Consider the following 21,105-nt stretch of genomic DNA (forward strand, 5'->3'; position numbering starts at 1 on the left):
TTTACTGGCCCGGCCCGGCGGGAATCAAGGCACAAGGAGAACATTTCTGCTCCTGGGCAGATTCGGTCCTGGTAGAAAGACCTGGGTCCTGGATTCCGGTAATAATTCTGTCTCTTCTTCGCTGGGTGACCTCGGAAAAGGAGGTAACCTCTCCGAACTCCAGTTTACCCGCGAGAAGGTTATCGCCCCAAGTCCCTAGGTTCTGCGGATCCCAAAGATCCTGCGTGCAGACCTCACGTGACTGAGGCGCCGCTCTGCTTGAGTGGTTGCCATGCCATGCCTGAACACGCCTCTGGAAACATTGGTACTGGGATTGCCGGGTGGCTGCTGGACAGCACAGGCGCCATTCTGCTGCTGGCCCCGGGAGTTCTAGGCTTAGTGACAACAGGGTGGTTGCGGCTGGCAGTGGCACCAGTTCCCAGCCCCTCCTTACCCGCCCCCGTGTCTCTCTCCTCCCAGCTACGTGATGCCCAGCTGTGAGAGCGACGCCAGGGCCAAGAGTGCAGAGGTGGACGATCCCTTCAAGGACAGGGAGCTGCCAGGTGGGAGGAGAGGCTGCCCCTTGCTGGTCCCCTCACCTCTTTCTGTTCTTCCAATTCCCGTGGTGCAGAAGCAGCTCCCTCCTCTGGCTCTGCTTCCCCTTCTGTAGGATGGAGTGGGGGGGTGCTGGGTGGGGCATCACAGGGGCCCTGGGATCTGCCCTCAAATCTCACTTTATCTTTCAGGGTGTCCAGAAGGGAAGAAAATGGAATTTATCACCAGCCTCCTGGATGCCCTCACCACCGACATGGTGCAGGCCATTAACTCAGCAGCGCCTACTGGAGGTGGGAGGTGAGAACGTGAGCGGGATGCAGGCCCAGCCGGGGATGTGGGTGCCTGACTTTCCGGATGCTTCAGGAGGCTGGGAGAGGGGCTACGGGTTGGGTAGGGCAAGGACTGGTCCTGCCTTCTGCCAAAAGTCTTCCCACCCTCTCCCCTCCCTGTTCTTTGGGAATTGCTTTTCTCTGCCTTTTAGTTACCTGATTACAGGCAAGTTTAGGGATGTCTAGAGACTTCCAGCACCTTAGCCTCAGGAGTGGATGCACTGGGGTGAGAGTCCTGAATAGCAGGAAGGGGGAGGGGCATGTAATCGGGCAGTGAGGGCAGGGAGGGAGTACACAGCACTTGGTGATTTTTCTTCTCTTCTGAGAAGGCAGGAATCATGTGCCTTTTTGGCTTCCTGAGAACCCCAAGGGCTCTGGGCAGTGGGATTGGACATCGCCATATCCAAATCCAACTTAGTTCAGCAGCTGATACGCTGGCTGAGGCAGTCCTGACGTGAGGCTCAAATGCACACACTCCCCAGTGACCAGCATCCCAGGCCTCACTAGTTGGGCCCGTTAGGTCAGTGGTTGGAGCACGCACGCATGCACGCATGTATCCATCCACCCATCCACACATTTAGCACCTGCTGAACAAGCACTGGTCTAAGGACTAGGAACCCAGGGATGTGAGGCATGTTCATGTCCGCAAAGTATGCAGCTTAGTGGGGATACTTGCAAATTGCGTGGTCAGTGCCAGAATAAGGTGGAAGAACAGAAAAGCATTTGCTAACTCAGTCCGGAGGAATCAGAAAGGCTTCCTGGAGGAGGTGATAGCTGAGCTGAGTTTCGAAAGACAAGTAGGACTTAGCCAGTGAAAGAAGGAAAACCACCCCAGGAAAAGGGAAAGAACACTGTGGCTCCAAGAAAGGGCACACCCATCGTCCAGTATGGCTGGGCTGGGCTGGAGGGGGTGAGGAGGAGAGGAGAGCAGCGACAGATGAGACAGAAGAGACGGCCAGGGACCAGGAAGCCAGAGGGGAGGCACAGAAGGGGTGTGTGTTGGGGAGGGAGGCATCGGGCTCCTACAGCAGTGGAGGAATGTTGGCAGGGACGGGCACCTGTCTCTGAGCTCTGAGGCCCAGTTCCTCCGCATCAGCCCAGAGGCAGAGCCGTCATCAGCAAGGCAAGGAGTGCCACCAGGGTGGCAGGTCCAGGCTCCAGGCCTGGGGAGAGGCCCCGGCGTAGCCGCCTTGCCGGCGATCCGCAGGAACACAGGGTGTGTGTCTAGCGTAGGGAACCAGGACTGCAAGCTCAGGGGTGCTGCATCCTGCGGCAGGCGAGGGTGGCTGTCCGGAAGACCCAGTTTTAGGTCACGTCCAAGTGAGCGCAGAGGTTGCCTCCTGGTTGCCACTCTTGGAAGGTGCTGGTCTGGTGCACTTCCTCTCAGCAGCCCCATGTGAGCTCTCAGGCTGGTTTCTGGGTTTGCACACCCTGTGGATGACATCAGGCCTCCCCAGGGGGGACAGAGCACTGAGTCTGAGAAGATGGAGACAGGGTCTGATAGGCTGGGAGATGGGAACAGCTTGGAGGCAGCCGACGGTGCTCAGCGACTGGGCATTTAAAATAGAGAGGACTGTATCCATTTCTCCAAGAAGAGGGGGCAGGGGAGTTTGTGGAAGCATATTCAGTATTTATTGCCTTTGTTACTCATGCTCGGAATATGAAAAATGCCTGTCGTTTCATGCAAAAATTGGGATGAGATATTTATTAGAAGAAAATGGAGAGGCACCTGGGTGGCTCAGTCGGTTAAGCGTCCGACTTCAGCTCAGGTCATGATCTTGTGCTTTGTGAGTTCGAGCCCCGTGTCAGGCTCTGTTGCTGACAGCTCAGAGCCTGGAGCCTGCTTCAGATTCTGTGTCTCCCTCCCTCTCTGCCCCTCCCATGCTCACGCTCTGTTTCTCTCTCTCTCAAAAATAAATAAACATTAAAAAAAAAGAAGAAGAAGAAAATGGAAAAAGTAAACAGGAGGGACATGGGCTTAAAACTTCCAGGTCTGAGTGTTTCCCATCCACAACCACCTGGGGCTGCTGGCTCTGACCAGCCACTTAGGGAGCCTGCCTGGTGCTTTCTCCGCACTCCTCAGAAGACAAGACTTCAAATTTCTCCCACTTGCTTCCTTGGGAGCCCAGCCCAGCTTCCGAGCATGGGCCTTGCCTCGGCCCCAGGCAGACTGAGGGTGCCAGGAAAGTACCAGATCCGGCTGGGTCCTGGGCCAGTGGGTGACGGGTCCATGGAGGTCAAAGGCACAGGTAGGTCCCCCTGGCCAGGCGGCATCAGGACTGATGCCTTGCCTTCAAATCACAGGTTGCAGGGATCTTTACAGAAAATAATGTTTTTAATACCAGTTTTTAATACCAACTTATCCTTAGGGAAGAGATTTTTCTTTTTCTTTTTAAAAGCCCTCTCTTTTAGGTGTAATTTAGAGTGGGGAGAAGATTAAAAAAGGATTCTTTCCTAAACACATTTTTCACGTTAAGCTCATACTATGCCAAAACTGGGTTTGGTGTTGATGAGAATGAAAAATTTGAAATGCATTTGGTAACTGTGTTACCTGGAGGCTGGACTTGTAATCAAAAGACACACCACATGAACCAAGAAATAGTTTAGAAATCCGGGAGGAGAGTTGGGGGCCGGGGGGTGTGGCAGGAATTGGGGAATGCAGGAAGAAAGAGCAGCATTTACATGGGGAGGCCACGGCCAGGGGTAGCAGGTTCTCCAGGTTTTAAGCTGTAGCTCCCACCTGAACTGGCCCTGCAAGGAGGGTCTCACTGGCCGTGTCCCAGCTGCTGGTCCTTCTCAGTCCCTCAAACAGGCCTTGAAGAACCCTCCAGGTTCCTGCCTGCCCCAGGACCTCCATGCAAGCTGCTGCTGCAGCCTGGAATATGAGGCCCCATCCTCCTGTGATTGGTCCCGACTGTCCATTTAAATGTCAACTTCTTAGCAACCAACCCATCTAAAGGGGCTGTCAGTCACCCTCTGTCGCCACACCTCTTTTTAATTTCTCAGCCAGGCACTTACCCTAGCTGGTATTTTGCTGGCTTGTTTATTTATTGTCTGGCTTACCCTACTTAATGAAATTTTAAGTTCTATGGAGAAGGAGCATTACCTGTCTTCTTCCCTACTGTGTTCCTAGAACTCAAAATAATCCTTGGCACATAGGAGAGGTGCAATAAATATTTGCTGGATGAATAAACGGCTAGAAGGATGGGTAGATAGATGGATAGGTCCCTATGTGATACAGAGAGACAAGTCTTGATAAGGCCTCTTGATCCTTATCCCGCACATCAGAGGGTTCACCAACTACTGGAACACCAAGAGGCCAAATCTAGCCATCAAATTCACCACGGTCCTTCTTTGTCCCTACAGCACCCTGGATGGGCCCAAGAGACTTGGGGCCCCATGTGGAGAGACCCTGGCCAGGCACTCTTCTATGCTAAAAGAACAAAGGCACGGGGCAGCTGGAGGCTGGGGAGCACAGCTAGAGTAGGGCTGTTGAAGAGAATTCAGGGATCCAGGCTGGGTTTTGGCCTCTGCTCTGAATTCGGGCAGAATTGGGATCATAGGCACGGAAGACTGAAGTCAGGGAAGGCACATCTGATCCCTCCTACATCCTCTCAGGGTCTGGCAATTAAAGCTGGACATCAGCTGGGGCCAGTGGGAAGAAGGGACAAAGAAGTCATGTCTCCCCCCCTCCCCGCAACCTAACACCTGTCAGGCCTACAGATTCTGGCTTCGCACCAACTCTTACATTTCCATTCTTCCCTGGTATAAGCTCTGGGTCGGGTTCCGGGGACGAAGTCATGGTCGCTGCCTGGAGGGGCTTCTGATCTGATCGAGAGAAGAGGTATAGAATCATAGGATTGCACTATGAGGTCAGTGGGGTAATAGAGGCAGAGAGAGTGCTGGGGGGCTTCAGGGGCAGGAGGGCACGTGAGGGAAGGCTTTATATATGAGATGATACTTCACCTGAGCGACATCTTTGTGAACAAAGGGGTAATGCCCCAACCTAGATGGACCAGGGCAAAGAAGCCCTCGGGGTAATGAGGCAGGGCCTGTGCAAGGAGTTGTAAGAAGTGTGCCTTAAATCTGGGAGGCAGGCAGAAGGTGGGGCTGTGGATTGGGGCAGAGACCAGATCATGCCAGGCCTTGTGATTCACACCAAGTGCAGGACGATGCCCATGATTAGGTGAGCTTTTTTTTTTTAATGTTTATTTATTTTTGAGAGAGAGAGAGTACAAGTGGGGGAAGAACAGAGAGAGAGGGAGACACAGAATCTGAAGCAGGCTCCAGGCTCTGAGCTGTCAGCACAGAGCCTGACATGGGGCTCGAACTCACAAATGGTGAGGTTATGACCTTAGCCAAAGTCGGACGCTTAACCGACTGAGCCACCCAGGTGCCCCATGAGCATTTTTTTTTTTTTATTTTACATTTATTTATTTATTTATTTATTATTTTTTTATTACATCCAAGTTAGTTAGCATATAGTGCAACGATGATTTCAGGAGTAGATTCTAGTGATTTATCCCCTATGTATAACTCCCAGTATTCATCCCAACAAGTGTCTTCCTTAATGCCCCTTACCCATTTAGCCCATCCCCCCTCCCAGGACCCCTCCAGCAACACTCTGTTTTCTATATTTAAAGAGTCTCTTATGTTTTGTCCCCATCCCTGTTTTTATATTATTTTTGCTTCCCTTCCCTTATGTTCATCTGTTTTTATCTTAAATTCTACATATGATGCAGTCATATGATATTTGTCTTCCTCTGACTAATTTCACTTAACACGATATCCTCTACTTCCATCCACGTTGTTGCAAATGGCAAAAGATTTCATTCTTTTTGATTGCCAATTAATACTCCACGGTATGTGTGTGTGTATATATATATATATATATATATATATATATACACCACATCTTTTTTTTTAATATGAAATTTATTGACAAATTGGTTTCCATACAACACCCAGTGCTCATCCCAAAAGGTGCCCTCCTCAATACCCATCACCCACCCTCTCCTCCCTCCCACCCCCCATCAACCCTCAGTTTGTTCTCAGTTTTTAAGAGTCTCTTATGCTTTGGCTCTCTCCCACTCTAACCTGTTTTTTTTTTTTTCCTTCCCCTCCCCCATGGGTTCCTGTTAATTCCTCAGGGTCCACATAAGAGTGAAACCATATGGTATCTGTCTTTCTCTGTATGACTTATTTCACTTAGCATCACACTCTCCAGTTCCATCCACGTTGCTACAAAAGGCCATATTTCATTTTTTCTCATTGCCACGTAGTACTCCATTGTGTATATAAACCACAATTTCTTTATCCATTCATCAGTTGATGGACATTTAGGCTCTTTCCATAATTTGGCTATTGTTGAGAGTGCTGCTATGAACATTGGGGTACAAGTGGCCCTATGCATCAGTACTCCTGTATCCCTTGGATAAATTCCTAGCAGTGCTATTGCTGGGTCATAGGGTAGGTCTATTTTTAATTTTCTGAGGAACCTCCACACTGCTTTCCAGAGCGGCTGCACCAATTTGCATTCCCACCAACAGTGCAAGAGGGTTCCCGTTTCTCCACATCCTCTCCAGCATCTATAGTCTCCTGATTTGTTCATTTTGGCCACTCTGACTGGCGTGAGGTGATACCTGAGTGTGGTTTTGATTTGTATTTCCCTGATAAGGAGCGACGCTGAACATCTTTTCATGTGCCTGTTGGCCATCCGGATGTCTTCTTTAGAGAAGTGTCTATTCATGTTTTCTGCCCATTTCTTCACTGGGTTATTTGTTTTTCGGGTGTGGAGTTTGGTGAGCTCTTTATAGATTTTGGATACTAGCCCTTTGTCCGATATGTCATTTGCGAATATCTTTTCCCATTCCGTTGGTTGCCTTTTAGTTTTGTTGGTTGTTTCCTTTGCTGTGCAGAAGCTTTTTATCTTCATAAGGTCCCAGTAATTCACTTTTGCTTTTAATTCCCTTGCCTTTGGGGATGTGTCGAGTAAGAGATTGCTACGGCTGAGGTCAGAGAGGTCTTTTCCTGCTTTCTCCTCTAAGGTTTTGATGGTTTCCTGTCTCACATTTAGGTCCTTTATCCATTTGGAGTTTATTTTTGTGAATGGTGTGAGAAAGTGGTCTAGTTTCAACCTTCTGCATGTTGCTGTCCAGTTCTCCCAGCACCATTTGTTAAAGAGACTGTCTTTTTTCCATTGGATGTTCTTTCCTGCTTTGTCAAAGATGAGTTGGCCATACGTCTGTGGGTCTAGTTCTGGGGTTTCTATTCTATTCCATTGGTCTATGTGTCTGTTTTTGTGCCACCATGAGCATTTTTGAAGAATCATCCCGAAGGCCATAGGGAAGCTGGATGGGAAGAGAGCAAGACGGGCTGGGAGGATTCCAGCCATCATCAGAGCGATAGGCGAGGGGGAGCCCCACTACAGCTATGGGGGAAGGGATGGTTTTCTGAAGCTTTAGCAGTGAAAGTAATCAGATTTGAAGACTTATTAGTGATCCGACATGGCATGGAGGGAGATGCCTGCTTCCTTTTCTGGGCTTCCAGCCTCATTTGGGGGGCGGGGGGTGGGGAGCGTCCTGCCCAAATCTAAGAATAGGCAAAGTAGAATAGGGTGTCCATAGAAACATCTGTGGTTAGTACATGGGAGGGGCAGCCTGCAAGTATCATTCAAGGATAGCAGTTCTCAATGAAAGTTTGCAGGATGATTGAATTATCCTCATGCTCCTTCCTTCCAGGGCTCTAGGAGGTGAGCTCCCTCCTGAGATCAGCCCTCCCATGGCACCCATTAGCATTCATCAGACCCAAAGGAAAAGTTCTGAGATCCCAGCTGGCAGTCTTCTCAAGCAGGGGAGCCCTCTCCTTTTTCCATCTCGCCCCAGAGAACGTGAACTTTCCGGGGAGGTGGGATGGGCTGCGTGAGCCTTCTGGCCCCTCATGCGGTCCCCCACGGAGAGACCATCTGTACTGTGGCTTCCTCCTTCCTGCCTCGCGTGGTTACTTGTTGATGGCCTTGTAAGGCAAAGTGTGGAATATGGCTGACTCGGCGTTTCCCAGCCCCACCCCCCTGCACAGCTGGCAGGGCTCGGACCCCACTCCAGATGGGGCTCCGTTGGTCTGCTTGGCTTGGCCGGTGCTTCCAGGCCGTCCCGCCTCACCTTCTTTAAAACTGCTTGGGACAGCAGAACAAGGCCCAAGATCCTGGCCAAAGCAAGTTTTCTTGTGGCAAATGCGCTGGCTCTCCAGCTGTGCATTGCAGCCAAGGCCTGGCAGAGTGAGGATGCAGAAGCAAAACTGAATGCAGGAGAAGGGCAGCACCTGTCACCTCTGAATTTGGGAGAACAGTCAGTGTGGCCAGGGAGGCACCCAGCTCTAGTGTGTTTCATCATCCCTGGAGGTCAAAGTCAACAGGACAGCCACCAAAACAGCCCAGAGACAGAGCGGACACCAGTCTTTGGATTTGTTTTTCCAAAATCTAGAATTCGGTATCATTTGGGTGTGGCCTGCCACACCATCTCCAAGGACGCTTGGATAACTCTACACACCCAGTGAGCCCTTTTAGTAGAGTGGAACCTCACCTGTAGGGAGGCCCATGGCACGGACCAGCGCTGTTAGGTCATGTAAGGAACCGTTGCACCCTCTGATGTAGGGTCCCCAGCCCTTGCCTGATGAGCAGATTTGAATCCCAACAGTCCCAGTCTCCAGCAGGGGTTGTGTGTACACATGTGAGAGAAAGGTTGGAGGTCTGATGCCAGCGGAAGGAAGCCTAGAGCTGGGAGGGCAAGTTCCCAGTGTTTTTAAAGGATACTTCTAGAAGGCCACAGGAGCTGGAGGGATCGGGGGGGGGGGGTATGGCTTTGAGGGCAGGGGTAAGTTTTGGGGAGTCTCACTGTGATGGAAAGGGCTCTAATAAAACTGCTTGAGAGATTCCTGGAAATTCTGCGGGAGGCCCTTTGGCCCCGCCCATCGGGCACTCCCCTGGGAAAATCTCAGCTTCTCCCCAGCCAACCGAGGCCTCTTGGCTCTTTTGCACATGCGTGCCTGCTGCTGGTGTGACTAAACCCGGACTCCTGACACAGCTCAATCCTGACTCGATCTTGTATGAAGTATGGCAGAGACTTAAGATTGTTGCAAACTCAGAACCTGATTTTCAGAGTTTTAAGCTGAATGCCTTCTGTAGTTTTTTATTATGTTTTGTTGGAAACATGGAAACTATCCCTAAACCCCTCTAGCTACCGTCCTTTTTCTCACCCCATCTTCTTCCAGAAGGCTCATGGTTAAACAGTGTTCTGGGGCCAGGGCTGGAGATCCTTCCCTGTAGGTCAAGCGTTCTTTACCTGAGTCCATGAGCTTGGATGAGGTTTAGGGAGTCCATTAAACCCTGGAAGTCAGCACAGTGCTATGTGCATGTGCGCTTTTCCAGAGAAGACCATAGCTTTGTTTAGGTTCTCAGAAGGGTCCATGAGCCCTCAAGGCTAAGAAATTCTTGCTTTAAATGTACTTAGAGCTTGGCCTGCGCTAAGTATTGGGTTCCAAAGTAGGCCCCTAGTGCTGCCAGCGTCACAGGTAGAGCTGGGCTCTGTTGTCAGGAGTGGAGGTGGGACGGTGGGTTTCTGGAAGTCAAAGGAGCTCAGAAGCAGGGAGCCCTACGTGGAGGGCAGAGGAAGGGGGAGGAAGGGGGAAGAGGCAGGACCCGGACAGGCTGAGGGTGTGGTGGAGCGAGAAGCACCACTCAGAGGGGCCTCAGAAGACTTCTCCCGGGAGAAGGAAGTATCCTCGGAGTCTCCAGGGCCAGGTCAGGCCAGTGGTCATGGCTGTGAGACACTGCTGGGAGTGAGGAGGGCCGGACCAAGCGGACAAAAGGAGACAGGGGAGGGAGGGAGAGTCAGAAGGAAAGGAAGGAGAAGGGAGCAAAGCCAAGTGATGGTCTCTGTGCACGGGAAGAAACTCCCAGAGGTTGTAAAGTCGGAAGAAGACCAGCCCAAAGGACGGTGCGGGAGCTCCATCGGTGGAGCTGCTGAGAACCGGACAGGCTGGAGCCCCAGCAACACGTGTCAGAGGCAGTGGGCCTCTCCTGGCAGGGCGGCTGGGCCAGATGACCTCATCCCTTCCCAGCTCAGCGACTGAGGCTTTATTATTCCAGCCTCTAGGTAGACATGACGCTATGCTGAGCCTAAAGGTTAGAGAAAGATCTGCCTTTGCCGCCATGGGGCTCTTATGGCCTCTGGCAGGAGGGGTCCAAAGGGAGAGTCCCCAGTGGGAATAGCTGGAGTACCTCCCTTGGGGCTCTTCCTGGCTGTCCTCTGCAGCCCACGCCCTCCCTCGCGTTCAGGGAAACACAGGTAGGCACGGTGCTCAGAGAGGGAGCTGACCACCCTCCCTCCTGCGCCACAAGCATCTTGGTAGAGAATTTTCTGCTGCTCACCTGGTATACCCTGCAGGCTTGAGAGTGAATGTTATGGGTGAAATAGAGGGAGCTCTGACACGCCAAAATACCACGTACTGGCAGAAACAGAAATCTGAGCTCTACGACAAATAACTCCATTCCTGTTTGAAGGACCCTCTGAGCCTGCTTTCCATGACAGACCAGGCAGATTCCCAAAGAACCAGGGGCGGATGGTCCCTCACACCTTGCCCAGGTACTCCCTGCATTAAACCTGTCCAGAAGACATCCTGCTGGCAGATCCACCAATTGTACTGCCTTGGAATCAGCCCAGGGTGCCTGGGGTGGGGTGGGGGGGGAGTGCTGCCCAAGACTGCAATCCACTTAATTAGGAATGGGCATTTAGCAGGGATGCTTGGCTTTTTTTTTGGTAATGAAACTTCTTTTTCCCTAAACATCAAGGGCACTTGGGGATGGGAAAGGGAAAGAGTTTGCTGGCTCGTTCATAGGGGTGGGGTCAGAGATGGTCCCCTCCCTTCTGGAAAACTTGGCAAACCCCAGAGAAGAACCCCAAGGTGTTGGCAAGTGCCGTGAATATTTTTCTTGCAAGATATAGTTTCTTCTTGCCAGATGCAGTACTGTGCATACGTGGGCTGTGTTAGACGTGGTCACTACTGTGCACCTTGACATGAGGAAGCCTTCTTGGTTGCTATAGTCTGGTACTTTTAAGCACAATCCCCCGGGGTTCTAGCATACATGTGGTTTCCTAGGTCCATCCCAGATCTCCAGACTTAAAACCTCTCCATGGAGAGACTCACCCCTAGTAGGTCTGGGACTCGCCAGTTTTAGACTCGCCAGTTTTAGACTTGCTCTGTTTGTGTCCATCACAATTGTCTTCTTCTCTCGATTTCTACGGCACTTGTTGCCCGACAGTGACGGGCCCTGGGAACTTCACACTGAATTGTCACTGGCTGATCTCAACGTATTTGGCTCAGTCTTACCAAGACATTGAGCAGTTTGAGGCCCCGGGGCAATGCCTCCCGGGACCTGGCCTGGTGTTGGGCGTGTGTGCATGCTCAGATCGCCCTTTCCCATAGTCACGTTCGTTGAGTGAGCGTACACGTTCACGTGTGAACCGCAGCTTGTCTGGCGATGAACCCTAGGCCAGGAGGACAACGTGGATCCCAGCTGTGGTTTACTCAGGTGAATGAAATCCATTCAATATATCTTGAGCCCCCATCTTATGCAAGAACATTCCTGCCTGTGGTAGAGGGTGAGGCAGGTTCACGTAAGAAGGGTGACCCACTCAGGGACCCCTGAGAAATAAATTATCCGGTCTCGAGAGTCTAGCTGGAGAGGCTGGCTTGATTCTGCTACAGGCTGAGTGGGGCTGGGAGGTCTTTGGCTTGAAAGAGCCTTCACTACCTGACTGCTGGCAGCTCAGCACGACCACCCTGGCATTGCCCACGTGGGAGAGACGTGCAGTGGGGCCATTGGTTCCTGCAGGATCCTGAGTGGTGCTGTCTGGGGTGGGGGTGGGGGGTGTCTGCCTGTGGCCCAGGTTTTCAGAACCAGATCCCAGCCACACGCTGGAGGAGCGAGTGGTGCACTGGTACTTCAGCCAGTTGGACAGCAACAGCAGCAATGACATTAACAAGCGGGAGATGAAGCCCTTCAAGCGTTACGTGAAGAAGAAAGCCAAGCCCAAGAAGTGTGCCCGGCGTTTCACTGACTACTGTGACCTGAACAAGGACAAGGTCATCTCACTGCCTGAGCTGAAGGGCTGCCTGGGTGTTAGCAAAGAAGGTGAGTGCTCACTCGGGTGTTCCTGGCCTTCCAGTACGTGCCCCACCCAGGCACAGGGACCACGGGCTCCTTCGATAGACGAGATCCCAGGTACTCATTTATTCAACTGCTTATGAAGAGTGTGTTATGCTTTATGCTGGATGCCTGGTACAGTTGACAGATAAGGTCCGTGTCCTTCCACAGCCTACCGAGGACATAGATCTTAAAGTGTTTATGTGCATTGTGGTAAGCGCTAGGAGAGGGTATTAGGAGAGGCCAGGCTGCAGTGACAAGCAGACCCACACATGTAGTGGCCCAACACAAGAGAAATTGGTTCATCTTGCCTTTGTAATACTTCAGCATGATTCCAGGTCATGGTGTGTGCATGCGTGTGTGTGTGTGTGTGTGTGTGTGTGCGCGCGCGTGTGCCTGTGCGTGCAAGGGGAGGAACAGGAATGGAGACTGTACTGTGCAGTCACTCTGAGATCTATCTTGGCTAAGAATGACTCTTCCTTCTTTATTAGGTGGCTTCCAAGGTCACCATGGCGGTTGTTTCCATTCTCAGTAAACCAGATGGAGTAAAGCATGGAACAGTGCTCATGGGGGAGGGTGGGGAGGTTATGCTCCAGTCCAGGAAGTGACACACGTTACCTCTCATACCTCGTAGTGGCTGGAACTGCCACCAGACCACACCTAATAGTAAGGAAGTCTGGGAGCGCCCCGGAAGAGGAGGAGAACATGGATTAGGTTTTTTAGTGGAAACCTAATCATCTCTGTCATGATAGAACAAGTGCAGAGTGTTGTAGGAACATATGTAGGGGCACTTAAATTAGCTCAGGGGCAGACAGCCTCGGAAAACTTTGTGAAGGAAGCGATGTCTAAGCCAGCCATGGGCCACAGGCTCAATCTAGTCGCTGGCCTATTTTTGCATGGCTTGTGAGCTAAGGATGGTTTTTATATTTCTCAAGGGACGTCATTTTCAAAAAAGAGGAATAAAGGATGGATTGTACACGGCCTGCAGAGCCTAAAGTATCTACTACCTAGTTCTTTACAGATGAGTTTGCCAGCCCCTGATCTAAACCGATACCTGCGGAATGGGTAGGAGATGGCCGAGGCAAGGGGTCAGCAGAGGGAGAAGTGTTCTAAGCTACAGCCTAGAGTGAAGATGTAGCGGTGAGGAACGGTTCTAGAGGAACTGAAAGATGTTAGTGGGACTGAAATGCGTACTTAAAGGTGGCAGGAGCTGGGGGGTGACAGGAGGTAAGGGGAGAGTCTCAACTTCATAAGGGCAGCAGAGAACCATGGAAGGGGTTCAGTCCAAGAAATGATAGGATTGGTTTTTGCTTCAAAAATGCATTCTGGCTGCAGTGTGGGGAAAAAAAAGATAGCACACGAGCGAGGCAAGGTCCCCCCAGGAGGCTGTGGCAGGAGGCGACAGAGGCTTGAGTTAATGAAAGCACAGTGGGAGTGAAGGGAAGTGAGTGGTTTTGAGAAACATAGAGCCGCAGTTCTGGTGACCGAGTGGATATAGGGATGGAGGTTGCTTTGGGCAACTGGAGGGCGGGTCTGTTCACCGAGTTGGGCAACATGGAAGGATGAACAGAGCAGGCATAGGGGGATGGAGAAGACAACCGGTATGGATTGAACGTGTCAAGTTGGATGCATCTCAAGGACCAGTGGTTCTCTAAGTGCAGGCGAAGGGTCGGGGCTGAAGATGCCAACCTGGGTGACACCGATTTGCTTGAAATGGAAGCTTTGAAAAAAGCTGAGATTGCCCAGGGAGAAAACTTAAGGGCTTTTTCTGGCTCATAACCCTCGGTGAACCCAAAGGATAGCACAGGAAGTGGATGAATTACCGCCAAGTACCGTGTCTCGGGGCCTGCCCCCTCCGTAGCTGGTTCTGGCCCTCATTCTGGGGTGTGTGGCCCTGGGTGAGTGAGCTCATGGCTCTGGGCACTCCTGTCTGATTGAGGACGCCTCTCTGTGTTCCCATAGTACTCTGGGTCCCCAGGACACAGTGCAATGTCCTGGCTCAAACCCCGCCTCTGCCACAGACTGGCTCCTTCACCAAATGCAAATTACTCCACCACTCTGGAGTTTAGTTTCTTCATCTGTAAAATGGGAACAACCATGGTTATCTACCTCAAAGGACTGTTGTGCTGACTCAGTGGGACAGTGAGCGAAAACACTTATCACGGTGCCCGAGACAATGAAGGAACTGAATCGAAGTTCCACATTACTGTTCTTCTTCAGATTATTGCCTCGGTCAGCAGCACTTCTCACACTGTGTTGCAGCTGACTTTTCTGATTCCCCCGTGGAGCCCTGGGTTGAGTCACCTCGGTTCTACCCCCAGCACGGTGCACGGTGCCATCAGATCCTTGTCGGACGAGTGAATGAATGAATGAATGAATGAGGGGCTTGCCCCCTGTGGTGACATCACGCTTTGACACCCGTGGGGTTTGTGCCCATTTTTCAGAGCATAGGCAGAGGACCAGTCTTGGAAAGAGACCACCCAGCATTAGCGTAGACCCGAGGCCCACCTAGGGGCATGTAAAGATCGAGGAGGGATGGACCCACAGGGATCTGTAATGACTCTGCCCTCAGTCCCCTCTGGTCTACCCAGCACACAGATGCCAAGGGGAGGCCGAGTGTGGTGACCTCTTGGCCACAGAGCGGAGAGGGGCTTCCTAGGCTTTCTCTGAAGCCTTGCCAGGCCCCAGGTGTCTGCCACGGGACCTGAGGGAAGCACCCAGGAAAACTGTCACCTGGATTGTGGTATTTAGGGAGCACTGCTCCTCCTCAAGCCGGACTCAGCTGAGAACAGGCTTTAGTTTCAAGTTACCTTCACAGCTGTGCCCAGGGAGGCCCCTAGAGTGCAGCTGCCATCCTTCCTCACCCAACACCTTCGACCCTCCCCCTGAGCTCCCCACCCCGGAAGTGGGACAGAGAGGCCCGAGAGCTCTGCGGCCACCGCTGACCCTGAATGCGCTGCCTGGTTGAAAGTATGGCTGGGGTGCCTGTGTCCGCGTGCGTGTTTCTGTGTGTGTCATGCATAGGCATGTCCGTGAGTGTCCCTGCAAGCATGTCTGTGTGTGTGTGTGTGTGCAGGTGTCTGTGTGCATGTCTCCCTATGTGTGTACATGGTCTGTGCGTGTGCATGCATGTGTGCATGTCCGTACATGTGTCCCTCTGTGTGTGTGTGTGTGTGTCTGCGTACGAATGTAAGCAGGTCTCTGTGTGTGTGCGTCCTCAACCCATTTTGCAGTCGAGGAGTCTAGACGAGCCTAGAGAGGAATAGCACTTTGCTCGAGGTCAGAGGGCCCACGTGAGGTGGCATCATTGCTGGCATTTGGACCCAGCCTCAGGATTCCCCGGGCCGGAATGCTGTCCCCTCCATGAGAAGGACCCCAGAGTGTTTGAAGGTGGTCCCTTGTGTGAGCAGGCCAGTTTTGCTTGCCTGAGGAAGGCCAAGGGAGACGAGACCAGCGGTGAGTCCGGGAAAGCGGGGGAGCAGGCCCAGCTGGGGGTGACATGAGCAGGAGTAGAGGCTGCTGGGCCCGGGGCACCACCTTCGAACTCGGGGCAGGGAGACCCGTAGCTTCTGGGGGTGAGAGCAGAGGCTCTGAGGGCAACCTGACCTAGCTTTTAATCCCAGCCCTGCCGCTCGCTAGCTCTGGAACCTCTGAGCCTCAGTTTCCTCGTCTGCAAAATGGAGATGATAGCATCTACCTCCTAGATTGGGTGCGAAGGTTTAACAAGATGGTGCATGTGAGGAACTTAGCCCAGTGACCCGGTTCGTAGTGAACGCGCAAAAGAAATTGCTAGTAGTGGACGAACACACCCAGGGGCTGAAGGCAGCGTCCCTGGGTCGCTCTGCTCTGGAGAGCCCCAGAAAAGTCGCTTGGGCCGAAGGTATGTGGGGAATGAGCCCCTGCATTGGTCATCTGGTGTCATGCGGTGCCCTCTGGTGGGCCGAGAGAGGCTTGCAGGCTAGGTGGGGGGCTCCCGGGGGCTGGGGGAGTGCACGAAGTATAGGGTTGAGTGTGGCTTTGGGTCCGAGGGTCCGCATTTCCTCAGTTTGTAAAACATCTTCATCAGGATTATCGTCCCCGCCCTGCATCAGTACAGGCAGCGTGGAGACTAGTTCCTCCGTTGGTGAAAAAATCCCAGCCCTCCCTTGGAATTGCCCAAGGATGCCGCCTGCCCTGGGTTCAAGCTTTTTCTGTCCCCTGCCCTCCTCGGTGGTTCAAAGCACAGTCCTGGGAGAAGGTAGCCAGGTCCGAGTTTGCTTCACCACGTAAAAGCTGTGTCGTCTCCGAGCCACAGCTCTGCTGTCATACGATGGAGACAACGTGGTCATTTTATAACAATCGTATAAAATTGCCTCGAGGAGTAAGCCATGTGATGTAGGCAAAGCATTAGTGCCGGGAGCCTCCACAAGCCAGGCCTGGACACCAGGGGCCCTGCACTTCTCAGCTCGGCGGGCGGCACGATTAGAGGGCCCTCCTTCTCTGTGGGAATCTTTCTGCTGCTGGGCCGAGTGGATGAGCGATGGGATTCAGAGCCAGGCCGGATCCTGTCACTGCCCACCTGCCTGCCCTGGGCCCGCCACTCCCTCTCCAGGCTGGTTTCCTCACCTGTCAAATCAGACATACCAGCATCTACCCACCCCACCCTGGGTTGTGTCACTTTCTCAGGGCTTAGGAATGGTAGCAAAACCGGGGGCGGGAGCATTGAGCTGTGGGTTCGCGTGACCGGCTGGGTGGGCGCGGGTCCCCTCAGCACTTCATGCTCTTCAAAGTCCTTTCTCCACTTCATGAATTCAGTCAGCCCTCAAGGCGATCCTGTCAGAGGCAGAGCAGAGGCAGCACAGCCGTGGCCCCGATTCCCAGTCTGTAGACTGACCCAGTGGCGTTGAGGTACATGCACAAAGTCACGCGGCCTCCAGGGGTCACGCAGAGCTGGCCCAGTTCTTGGTGCATCCGCCTCTCAGCTCCCACTCCTCCTCGAGGAGACCTGGGCCCTGCAGAAGCCTCCAAGATCCATAAGCCCCCAGTGGGGCAGAGTGGGCGTTAGCAGGGGGAGGCTTGGGCCTTGGCTAAGTCCCTCAGTTGCTGCAAGCCTCAGTTTCTAGATCATGAGGCTGGACCACATGGTCACGGCCAAGATTCTCTCCACCCTGATGTTCTGTGACCTGGAGAACCAGGACCCAAGAAGCTTATGCTGATGTCCCTCAGCACCAAAGCCCTCTTAGCTAATAGTTGGGATTTCAGAGAGATACCCCAACAAGGGCCTGGCCTTTTGGAAAAGCGACTCTGTTTAAAGGTGCTGGCCAGCAGTGGTTTCACCCGGGCAGAAGAGGGCTACCAATACCCCCAGAGCGGGAGGCACGGCCACACAACCTCTGGCTCTTTCTCGAGTCCGTTCCTTATTCAGGGGGTTGCAGGAGACAGGCACCCAGGTAGAAAGGAAGCCCCACCAGTTCTCGGGGCCAAGGCCACTTGAGTGTTGTATGTTCCTGTTTGTTGCAGGTGGTAGTGTTGGCAGCTTCCCCCAGGAAAAATGAGCAGGTCCAAACCGATTCAGGAAGTTGTCTTCTTTTTGGGGTCCCCGCCACGGGCCCCCTAAATGCAGCGTTGTAGTACAGCAGGAGTGGAGGAATCGGCCAAGTAACTTTGGCTCCCATTTTCTTTCTTCTTCTTTTTTTTTTTTTTTTTTTTTTTGTGCCGAGAACAAAGAGAAGGATTGGTTAGCACTACAAGGGTCCTGCTGTCCCCACCTGTAAGCCCACCGCTGCCACTCCCAGGTTGGGAGTAGTTGATGCGTGTCGTTGGGTTCCTCGGAAACCTACCTCTAACTCCTTGCTTATTCCCTTTCCCAGTAGGACGCCTCGTCTAAGGAGTGGAAAACCAATGGGCAGGTGGAGAGACCAGGGAGGCAGGACGGACCATCCAGACCATCCGACACACCTAACCTTCACCGATTCCGCGACGCCCCCCCTCCCCCTTCCCCGCCCGCCCCGGCCCAGCCACATCCCATGTAACATAAGTGGTGCCCACCATGTTTGCACTTTTGATAACTCCCATTTGCGTGTTTTCTTTTTGGTTTCATTTTTAAATACCAATATCTAATACCACAGTGGGAAAAGGAAAGGGAAAAAGACTGTTTATTCTCTCTCTTATTGTACGTTTTTGGATCTGCTACTGACAACTTTGAGGGGTTTTTTTTTTGGGTGGGGGGGGAAGGTGTTTGTTGCTGGGACTGAGAAGAAAGAGATTTATATACTGTACATAAATATATATGTAAATTGTATAGTTCTTTTGTACAGGTGTTGGCATTGCTGTTTGTTTATTCCACCCCCTTCCCTGCTCTTGCTGTGGGGCTCCGGACACACGGCCCGGCTTTCTAGAACCCAGAACTGCATCCCCAGCCACGCCGGAGACCGACCCCTGTGTGCATGGAGATGGGAGCCCTGTGATCGTATTGTAGACTCCATGGGGTCTTTTCTGGTGGGAGGAGGGCACTGCCCCTTGATTTAGCTGTCAGATTTGGCAAGTCACTGGGAGGCTGGCCTTCTCAAGGGAGGTTGGGCTGGGAGGCAGGTGGGAGTTGCCCCTGGAGGGCAGGCAGTAGCCAGCACTGGCGTCAATTCCCCCCTGCTCACATGTTCCTGCTCTCCAGACCGTCGGGTGGCCCAGAATCCACCCGTGGGCACACCAGTATCCTCATGACCCACCGAGCAAATGACCCTCAGACCATTTGCATGAAGCCACTTGAAACATTTTCACCTACGTTCAGCATCTACTCTGTAAAGCAGGAGAGGGGAGGCAAAGAAGAAAAAGACACACAGTGGGGCCTTCTATTTAGTCGATTTTTGACAATTTTAAGCAGTGGAGGGAAGAGGACAGAAGGCCCACACTGATGAGTGCAGTGCCAGCCTCCTGCAAATGCATGAGTGAGGCTTCCCAAGACAGACTCTCAGCAGCGAGGTCAGACCGGGGCTTCCCATCCATTCTCTATCTCCCCTGCCATCTTGTCCTCAGTGGTTACCACAAGCTGGAGGGGGGAGCCCAGAGAGCCACCTTGTTGGTAAACTCAATGGTTTATTTGGTTTTTAACCCAATACTGAAGTTCTTCCTGTTTCTCAAGCTCTTCTAAGGGCTCCCAGGCTCAAGGCCAATTCCAGAGCAAAACTAATCTCGGGCCGCCTGCCTCTGCCTCTTGTAGAAGTGCAGGGATAATAGCCCAGCTAGGAGGAAATGAGGCCTAGCTTTCTGCAGACATTTTACTGGGATTCCATTGTGGGCTGTCCAGCCTTCCTCTGGCCTGGTGGCTGCACCCATTCAGACAGCTGTCACACAGAGGGCAAGTGACATTTAGCCTCTCTTCCCATGAGCAGCCATGGTGGCCTCGAAGGAAGGCAGGTAGCCCAAGACTGATGCCCCTGTTGGATTGCCCCTCTCATATCCCAGCCAGCATTCCCATGTGTGCCCACCTCGGCGGACTGTGTACCCCAATTTGGGTCTGGAAGGCATTGGCATCGTAAGCACTGGCCCACTCAAGGCCGTGCTCAGGGAGGGCCTGGAGCGGGGAGTGCACCTTCTCAAGACATGCTCTGGTGGGGCCTCAGGCCAGAGAAGGTTCTTGCTATCATGGAGAAAATCCTAGACGGTATCTCAGGGGTGACTGGAGGCCCCATCCCAACATGGTAGGGAGGAAAGGAAACCCCACCATCCCCCTTGGCCTGGACCAGATGACTTGGTGTGCTGGAGCTAGATCGACCTTCCTCAATGCCCCGGCCCCTTTCCCGGGCCTAGAGGAAGCATGAAAACACAGAGGGGGTGCCTCCCTGTGGAAATTCAGAACCCACCCACCCAAACCTGCCATCTTCTCTCTCACACACGTGTAGGCTGTGTTGTGTGGCTTTCGTTTGTGAGGAGGGAAGGAGACTATTTGTAGCTGGTTTTATAAAAAAATAAAAATGGGTAAACCTTGGTAGCCGTTGCCTCTTTCTTTGGGGGGCTTACTCTGATGGGAAGATTGCTTTCTCTTAAAAGTTTTGTGTTTTCCCTGGTCCAGGTGCCCTCACTCTGATCCTAGGAGGTCCGAGTTGTCAGACTAGAAGGGAACCCTCGAGTGGCTACGAGGTGCCCCCACGCTTTGCCGTGAGGACGTTGACCGGTCCCTTTGGCCCTCGCTTACCATGTTTGTGATCTCTGCGGTTCTCCCTCTTACCTCCTCAGACAGCTGCCCCCACAAACCCTCACTGGAACATAGTGAATGTTGCTGGCCGTGCTTCAGAGGCAAGGCTCGGGGGGGAAACCTGCCTTGTGGCTTCAGGCTGGTGGAGGTGGGCACCTCGGCCATAATCCCCATCTTAAGACCCCAGGTGGGAAGCAGCTGTGGACAGGGTGCAGCCCCCCAAAGGGGTGCATGCTGTCTCTGCCCCAGTTTGATGGGGGTACATATTCAGGCAGAGGCTGCTAGTCTGGTTCACATTGCTGGAGGGCTTCAGGGTGGGGACTGGCGGCCAAAGTGAGGCTTTAGATTTTCTCCGATGCTACTGGTATCTCTTTCTTTTGCCCCCTCTCCCCGTGCACCGCTGTGCCTGGAAATGGTTTCCCCACCACCCTCTGAGAAACTCCCCAAGGTTTCTTTTGCCACACCCCATCCCTTTGTCCTTTGTAGGCGAACAGAGGACAATTCCTCTCGAAAATTCTCGCCTAACCCTCTCTGCAGCTAAGTGTTCCTGGGAAAGGGTCTAAGCCCTTCAATGTTGTCACACAGGTTTAGTGCTGACACTGTGTCTCCAGGCTCTCTCCAGGCTCCAGAGCTCCCTGTGTCTACAGGCCCTGCTATACCTAATGCCACAGCCCAGTGATACGTATGTCTTTCTCCCCATTTCACAGGATTCAGACTCAGGAGTCCAGTGACTTACTGGTGGCACCCACCCTCAGATTTTTCTGCCCACTGCCGCCTCCTTCCTCGAGGAGCTAGAATAGCCACCTCTCTCCCCTCCCATCCAGCTCAGACCCCAGGTGCTTGCATTCAGCTGCGAGTGCAGTTTTTCT

At 52.7% G+C, this 21,105-nt stretch overlaps 1 protein-coding gene across 3 annotated transcripts in view; it reads left to right on the forward strand.

Moving 5' to 3' along the window:
* The window catches only part of SMOC1 (SPARC related modular calcium binding 1), a 161,460-nt gene extending 141,428 nt beyond the window's left edge, over positions 1–20,032 (forward strand). For 2 of the 3 annotated variants that reach the window (XM_006932946.5, XM_006932948.5), the window contains exons 9-12: positions 460–542; positions 726–831; positions 11,810–12,054; positions 17,916–20,032. In XM_006932946.5, the coding sequence (XP_006933008.1) occupies positions 460–542; positions 726–831; positions 11,810–12,054; positions 17,916–17,932 (451 nt within the window). In that variant the 3' untranslated portion in view covers positions 17,933–20,032. The remainder of the gene's footprint in view (positions 1–459; positions 543–725; positions 832–11,809; positions 12,055–17,915) is intronic. The other variant, XM_006932947.5, reaches the window with a different exon arrangement.
* Positions 20,033–21,105: the final 1,073 nt, after the last annotated feature.

The sequence above is a fragment of the Felis catus genome, chromosome B3 (genome assembly GCF_018350175.1).
Source record: "Felis catus isolate Fca126 chromosome B3, F.catus_Fca126_mat1.0, whole genome shotgun sequence".
Classification (NCBI taxonomy): domain Eukaryota; kingdom Metazoa; phylum Chordata; class Mammalia; order Carnivora; family Felidae; genus Felis; species Felis catus.